Source organism: Setaria viridis, chromosome 9 (assembly GCF_005286985.2).
Source record: "Setaria viridis chromosome 9, Setaria_viridis_v4.0, whole genome shotgun sequence".
Classification (NCBI taxonomy): Eukaryota; Viridiplantae; Streptophyta; class Magnoliopsida; order Poales; family Poaceae; genus Setaria; species Setaria viridis.
In genome coordinates this window covers 50,807,672-50,814,774 of record NC_048271.2, presented here as the reverse complement: position 1 = coordinate 50,814,774, position 7,103 = coordinate 50,807,672, and the positions used below count along the sequence as shown (strand labels likewise).

Below are 7,103 nucleotides of genomic sequence, written 5' to 3'. Positions count from 1 at the left end.
ACCTTGATTATTTGCTGATTAGTACATAAATTCTTTTTTAACTAGGACCATTCTCCAATGTCGAAACCACTCCATGATCCAAACCTACCATACGTCCATACCTCGTACCTTTTTTCGACGAACACCAAACCTCATACCTCGAAGCCCGTCCTCAGAGGGAATGGCGGTCCGGTTACGCAGAGAAAATGTCCCTGATTTCTCATGCCCAGAGCAATGTCCAAACGGGGGTATCGTATCTTACCACCAGATTCTGATGACGCTGGGGCTCATGACTCGCATCACAGCGGCCGGGCCAGCCGGCCATGGAGAGTTGGCTGGTGGTGTTTGGTGACAAGAAAACAAGCGCAAAGCTGCCGCGTGCTCCGGCCCCCAGGCGACCCCATGCACGCATCGCTCGTCCCCATCCAGCCATCCCCACGCAGACCCAGCGGCAAAGCTTTGGCCTGGCCTGTGCGCGCTCTGTGTGACTCGTCGCAGAGACTGGGAGAAACAAGTGAAAAAACAATGTTGGATTGAGCTGGTCCCTCGGCCTGCAGCCGTGGCAACCATATCCAACAGGCGCATACACAGTCCCGCCAGTCGCCACTGCGTGCATTCAGCATTTCAAAAGTTTCTTCCGTACCTCTGATTCTTCAGGAAATGTAGATTATAGAGGCCAAAATGGCTGGTGTTTCAGACTTTTGATTCATGTTCAATCCAGGAAACATGAGCTCATAATCCTAGGAAGCACCACTCGCCAATCCGTGTCGGCAAACCTAACCCTCCGACATTTCCCTGAACTCTGTAGATCACCTGTCTGTCTGTGATGTATGCATCGTCTCACGACTCTTACTAGTTACTAGCTAGCATACAGTGTGAAACAGTTGTGTTTTCTGCTGTAGCATTTTTACTATCTTCCAGAACTTTTTTACTGCTAAAATAAAGCTACAAGTGTGATGAAGCAGCTAGCTAAGGTCCTGTACTCCTGATTCCTGAGGAAAGGGAAGCCTCAGGAGAGAGCAGACTGCTGTAGATCACAAGCCCCAGCCACGGTAGTCGGTAGTCTGACATTAGTTGGCTTAGGGTTTTGTTCATATTTTGAAGGGAGGATTAGCCGTGTATGTCATGTCGAGCATGCCACTGCCATCACAATGATGGTTGTCCTCCATGTGCCTTGGGCAGCTCCATGCCTGAGACAACTCTTTTGATCCGGCAGAAAAGATAGCACTGGATTTGCGAGGGGACTGGAGAACTGGACCATAGGGTGGATGGTGACACTTCATGTGGCTAATGAAAAAACTGAATGGAAATGTTTTGCTAATGCAAAAAGATCAAGAATACCAATACAGCCATCACCATAGACTGGGCTGCTTAGCATATCCAGAGTTCAGGGAGCACTGACAGAAACTCGTATGGTACAGCAATAATAATGGGCTCCAAAACGTAGGGTGCACATTTGGCATCATCCTAGGGTTTGTGCCAAGATTCAGTTTGTACATGATAACGCGATTTTATCATACGATGCCTTCAGTATCTTATCTATTGAGGAATCAACATTTGCAAATTGCAACTGTGGCGGCTTCGATCCGGACATGGATTTCCGAGATGCATCCAATTTCTTGAGATGCACCAATCTTGATACTACTGTGTGAATTCAGAAGGAAACGCAGGAGACAAAAAAAGCAGCATGGACCACTAACAACAAAGGTAATATCGCTAAAGTAATAAATGGTGTAGGAAATGCATGTGACCTTGACAGTATTCTTTGCTGCAGCAATCATCCAATCAGACTGTGCAGCATATGAACAGCTGGATCTTCTGCGCCCAGGTTTCTAGTAGGAGACATAGTGCTGTGTGCACCACAAAACGCCCAAGTTTCTCACTTCAGTTATCTTTCTCAACTGCTGAACTGCATGCATAACCTCCTGAGCGTTAACCCAACTTTTCTGTTTAGAAATGAAGGGCACGTCTGGAATGCAGTGATTTCGCATGAATTTTGGCCAAGTTGTACTAGAAACAAATCCACTATAGTAACATCGGCAAGCAATTCCCGTCTTCTCAACATGGCAAAAATGGGAAGGGAATGGGATGCTCAGCATTTTAAAGAGCTGTGACTCGAGTGCCCCCTTTCTTGTTGGGTAGATCCAGCCTGGTATTAGCAGATTCCCCTCCCCACATGTCCACGCTTTCAAGTATTGATGGCACCAAATTTGGTTCCAAAAAGGCCAGATCATATCCAGTTGTGTATCATTGGCCACTGGTTGAACAGGATTGTCGGTGCCAATGCAATGCGCTGGCGTTACATCTGAAGAGCATCGCCATCACACAGCAAAGATACAGGGTAAACAGTACAACACTACAACCTGTACACTCATCTTATGATGACGGCAGTATGAAGTGGCCTTCACTATCCATTGATTTTTCCATCTCTCTGTTTTTTCACAAGAGATTTTTTGCTGATGTAAATTTGTCACTGAATAGTGCAGTGAGAAACATAGCTACATATATATATGCCCTACAAATAATCGTGCTCTCTGTAGTAGTCTACTGCAGGATCCCAAACGAGCTTGCCTAAACTAAAATGTCAGCATCAGGCAATTCCAGCACCTTGTGCGTTCCTTTTGACCTGGTTCCTGGTCTGAAGTGGTTTCCTTCAATGTACCTGCAGCAAGCATATCGACGCACTTCAATAACTGTACAGTGCAAGTAAAATGGATTTGTTTCTGAAATAAAGTTAGATTTTCTTTTAATTGAGATTCAGAAGCCAACTTACAGTTCCTTCAGAAATGGATGCTTATATAATCCTTCCGGTATCCTTCCAATGAAGTTGTTATTGTCCAAGTACCTGCCACAAACCATTGTAACATGAGAACATCAGAACCAGATGAACGCTAAAGAACTGCAATGATTACTCCTCCCCATATGGAATTCGATAAATTAAACAGTGAGACTCACAAGTAGATCAGTCTTGGAATCTGAACTAGCTTCGGCGATATTGATCCGATCATCTTATTATTGGACAAGTGTCTGCAGAAGGTACAAGGATGATCAGATGCTCTACTATTTATTTTTTAAAGGAAATATGTGTGAAAGGTCTTGGTGCAATGATGCCTTAAGCTTCAGAGAAAACTTACAAAATCTCAAGGTTTGTCAAATTTGCAATCTGATCTGGCAGCACACCAGTCAATTCATTATTGTTAAGGTATCTGTGGGACACAATTTAGCAGTCAGCAAAGGAAGACAACACTCACCATTCCGGAGGGAAACATAAATTTGGTAGCAGGTTTATATTTATACTTACAGATTTCTCAAGGAGGGGAAGCCATTCCCATTGCTGATCAAATCCCTGAGAGTGCCTGTCAGGTGGTTGTTGCCAACATCACTGCAAAAGAAGAATTTATCATTTGCCACAATCCCACATTTCACAGATTGAGGTAATAAATATAACTTGATTTTGCTTCTAAAGATACTCCCTCTGGTTTTAAATATATGACGTTAGAACTTAATTAGTTCACGTCATATATTTAAAACCGGAGGGAGTATTTTCTTTTCCCTGTGAACAAGAAATAGAAGGAACCAGGTAAGATGTTTACAGGTGTCGTAGATTCTTTAGAGTTCCAAGTTCAGGAGGGATCCGCCCCGTGAAGCGGTTCTCATGAAGATAAAGGTAACGAAGTTCTGGCAGGTTTGCAAGCTCTACTGGAATCTCGCCTTTAAAGTTGTTGAAGCTCAAGTACCTATAGAATTCCCAATAACACTAATAGAAGTCAGAAGTGAAGCTTTTATCTATCCAGATAAACTCCAGTACATTCTAAACATGAACTTACAAGTGTGTCAGTTTCTTCAGTTCACCAATTTCAGGAGGAAGCACATCTTGAAGCTTATTCCACCTCAGGTTCCTAAGATTACAGAGACTTACTTAGATCAAGAGCAGCTATATTCAAATTAACAATCGACTAAAGGGTGAAAAAGTACTAGACACCATTGATTGAAGGGTATTCATTATCTGAGGCAATTGGAGGATTTCAGAGAATAAGAGACTTATGTTATGTAGCTAAGTTATTCCATACTTACAATATCCTCAGATGTTTCAACCTTCCAATCTGCGGAGGAATTGGCCCCGTCAACTTGTTATTGTGGAGATCCCTACAATTGAGTAATTAAGTTACATAATGGTTCGGGGATACAATAAAGATGCTGTAGGGTAAGGTCAAAGTCATAAAGATGTTTTGCTGAAGCCGTTCACACGATCATTCAATAATGAGATCGCTTTCAGTCTTTCATCTTGCTTGGATGGGAAATGAAAGTTGCAAGTTTGCAACCCAGAGACAAATAAACAAAACAGAAGTTGACGTAGTTAACAAGTGATGATGGCTAAGGGATAAATCTAGCTTTCCATTGTGGCAATGATCTCTCCATACTCATTCTTTTACATAGTTAACTCTCCATTGTGGTTAGGACTTCATCTTTTTTTTTACCAGAGTATATAAATCTAGCAGATGCCTTGCCATGCACGCTAAGTCTCTTACTAATGGTTATCTTAAAACCAACAGACACTTAACAAGAAGTATATAAAGAATATGAACTCCAATCAGGTTATATCAAATAATTGCGAAATATCAACAATATTGTCATGTGCCTCAACAAGATAATATTGAACATAAGAATAAAGCAGCATTGACAAGGAAAGGTTCTTACAATCTTCTCAGATCCAGCAGGTTAGTTACTGCTGTTGGGAAAGGACCAACTATTGATACAGCATAGACTTCCCTGAAATAAGATGCACAATATGGCACTCAGGCATGTATGCGTAGAAACAATGCATAAAGCTTCAGAAAAGCAGTCAACATGATTTTGCGATTCATAAAGTTGAAATACGTAACCAGCACGCATGTATTAGTCATAGATGCTTAGTATCTTATAATCTCAAACCATGGGGGGAACCCGCAGTAGACAAGTAGGTAATACTACCTTGTTCTAAGTTCTAGCAACAGTTTTCTTTCAAGTTGCAGTTTTTTGGTAGCTTTAACAAAAAACCATCTCAAACGGCTACATCATGGAGATGTGCGTGCAGCTTAATAGTTTTTTTTTTATGCTATTTGCAAATGTGAGGAGCCATTTCAATTTACTAAGTGATAAGGAGTTTTCTATGTTGGAGAGAAACATAATTTTTGACCTTTGAAGCTTCAAGTATTACATGTTTTTTATCTTTGGGAAGAAACTTTGCAATCATAAAAAAAAAACTTCAAATGCTTATGTATGCCAGAAACAAGGAACAATCAAGAAAAAGACAGAATGGTTCTTACAGTTCCGTCACAACTCTGTAATCCCCTTGCTGAGAGCATGTCACACCAGACCAGGGGGGTAGAGAACCATGCCCGCATGGGTCATCACCAACCCATGAGTATACGACTCTCCAGCCTAGTGAAGATTTGATCTCATTCAATGCTTTCACTGCATAAAAAGACCGATTTCAGTTCCAGCATTTAAGCATTGAGCACCTACTGAACCGTTTACAAACGTTTGCGAACTCTGACTAATATCTTTGAGCACAACTACCTTCCTGAGTCAAGAAATCAGGAACCATAACAGTCGTTGGTGGCAATAGGAAATGATACGCTAGACAGTGCATGGGACTTTGTGGGCATTCGTTCAGTTACAACTGAATCACAAAGTCTCATCAGTCACCCCTTTGTACTGTTCGGCCCCAATTCTGTAATGAGCATATATGCTATAATATGAACTAAAATTACCACTTTTTTCGAACAATAACTAAAATTACCACATGTGGAACAAATTGAGAAACTACAAGATGGATGCCGCTAGTGCGACAGAGTTTATGCAAGAACAGACTAACAGTATATCACATGGCTCAAGAAATGCACAGCCGAGCCCAGCCATGACTGCAATTGCAACTGCAACTGCAAGGGAGGGCCAATGCTACAATACAAGCAGAGCAGGCGCCCAATTCAGCGCCGCCGAGCAAGGAAACGCATGGTCCCGGATGGAAGGTCGGGTCAGATCTCCAATGCCGCGGCCAAAATAAACGATCTTTATTTTGCGATGCCGATTCAACAGTAAGCAGCCAGGACAGTTCACGGACGGGATCGGGAAGGGCCACGGGTGGGAGGAGAATGAGGAGCAGTCACGTACCGTCTCTCTTCACCGTCTTGCCCCGCGCCGCGCCGGCCAGGAGGAGGAGGACGACGAGGAGGGACAAGGCGCGGGCGAACGACGCGGCGGCCATGGACGGACGGGGGAGGAGCAGCGCGCTAGTGGTGGCGCAGCACGCGGCGGGGCACCATAAGAGAGGGGAGTAGGGAGGGAGCTGAAGGGGAAGGTGGCGCCGCACTGGGGGTGGGGTAGTGGGACTCGACTGGGACTGGGACTCTGGGTGTGTGGAGTGGGCGGATGGGCACTCGCGGTCACGGAACTGTCACAGGGGGGCGCTCGCGCGTTACGCTTGCCGCGTCGGTGGGTGGGGCAGGTCCCGTGCTCCGGTCGTTGCGTTGGGCGGGAGCGCACCGTGGCGGGGCGCGGCCATGCTCGCCGACCGGACCGGATCGGCGCCCGCTCCGGGGCCGGAGACGTGGAATGCCGCCGAACAGCCCCAGAAGTGTCACAGCCTGTTTAGCGTCTCAGCTTATCACGCAGGATGCCGCTGGGAGTTGAGAATTCAACTCAATACGGCATCGAAAAAAAATTAAACGGAGTGAAAGTAGCAATAATAAGTGATTAGGAATGGTGACAGTATTTTTAGGAACGATGCTTTTGTCGCGATGTGGGGAATATAGAAGCTGTGCATGTGCAACGTGTTTGATTTCATGGGTACGGGAGGAAATTGCACATAAATAATAAGAGTATAGTAATACTGTGGTACTATACTGTCAAATCAAATGTTACTGTTCATTTTGGACCGTTTGTTCAGTTATGAGGCCCATTCAAGTGAGGACCAGAAATCCCCCACCTCGCTGCTGGACCAGAAATCACGGCCCACGGTCCAAAGCGCAAGCCCGGAGCGCGAGCGAGAACTTGCTCCTTCCGCCTTGCGTTTCTCTCCTCGCTCCTCAAGCCTCAACTGGGCAGGGCGCACCTCTCCTCCAGGGTCTCACTCTCACTCTCAC

The 7,103-nt window shown here is 44.8% G+C and overlaps 1 protein-coding gene across 1 annotated transcript; it reads right to left on the bottom strand.

Annotated features, from left to right (window-relative positions):
• Nucleotides 1–2,355: 2,355 nt before the first annotated feature.
• LOC117835055 (uncharacterized) lies at nucleotides 2,356–6,369 on the bottom strand. Its single transcript, XM_034714405.2, has 11 exons — nucleotides 6,133–6,369; nucleotides 5,286–5,433; nucleotides 4,678–4,749; nucleotides 4,054–4,125; nucleotides 3,807–3,878; nucleotides 3,573–3,716; nucleotides 3,281–3,361; nucleotides 3,114–3,185; nucleotides 2,935–3,006; nucleotides 2,753–2,824; nucleotides 2,356–2,641 (listed from the first exon to the last, which is right to left on the bottom strand). The coding sequence occupies exons 1-11, from the start codon at nucleotides 6,224–6,226 to the stop codon at nucleotides 2,551–2,553; spliced, it is 990 nt and encodes a 329-aa protein (XP_034570296.1). The 5' UTR covers nucleotides 6,227–6,369; the 3' UTR covers nucleotides 2,356–2,550.
• Between the last annotated feature and the right edge of the window lie 734 nt (nucleotides 6,370–7,103).

What these genes read in the sequence shown, in the direction of transcription:
- LOC117835055 (XM_034714405.2), bottom strand. Translation starts at nt 6,226, where the DNA reads ATGGCCGCCGCGTCGTTCGCCCGCGCCTTGTCCCTCCTCGTCGTCCTC. An exon ending in CAAGACGGTGAAGAGAGACG is followed by an intron (nt 5,434 to 6,132) that starts GTACGTGACTGC and finishes CTTTTTATGCAG; the next exon opens with TGAAAGCATTGAATGAGATC. An exon ending in TTCCCCTCCTTGAGAAATCT is followed by an intron (nt 3,186 to 3,280) that starts GTAAGTATAAAT and finishes TGTGTCCCACAG; the next exon opens with ATACCTTAACAATAATGAAT.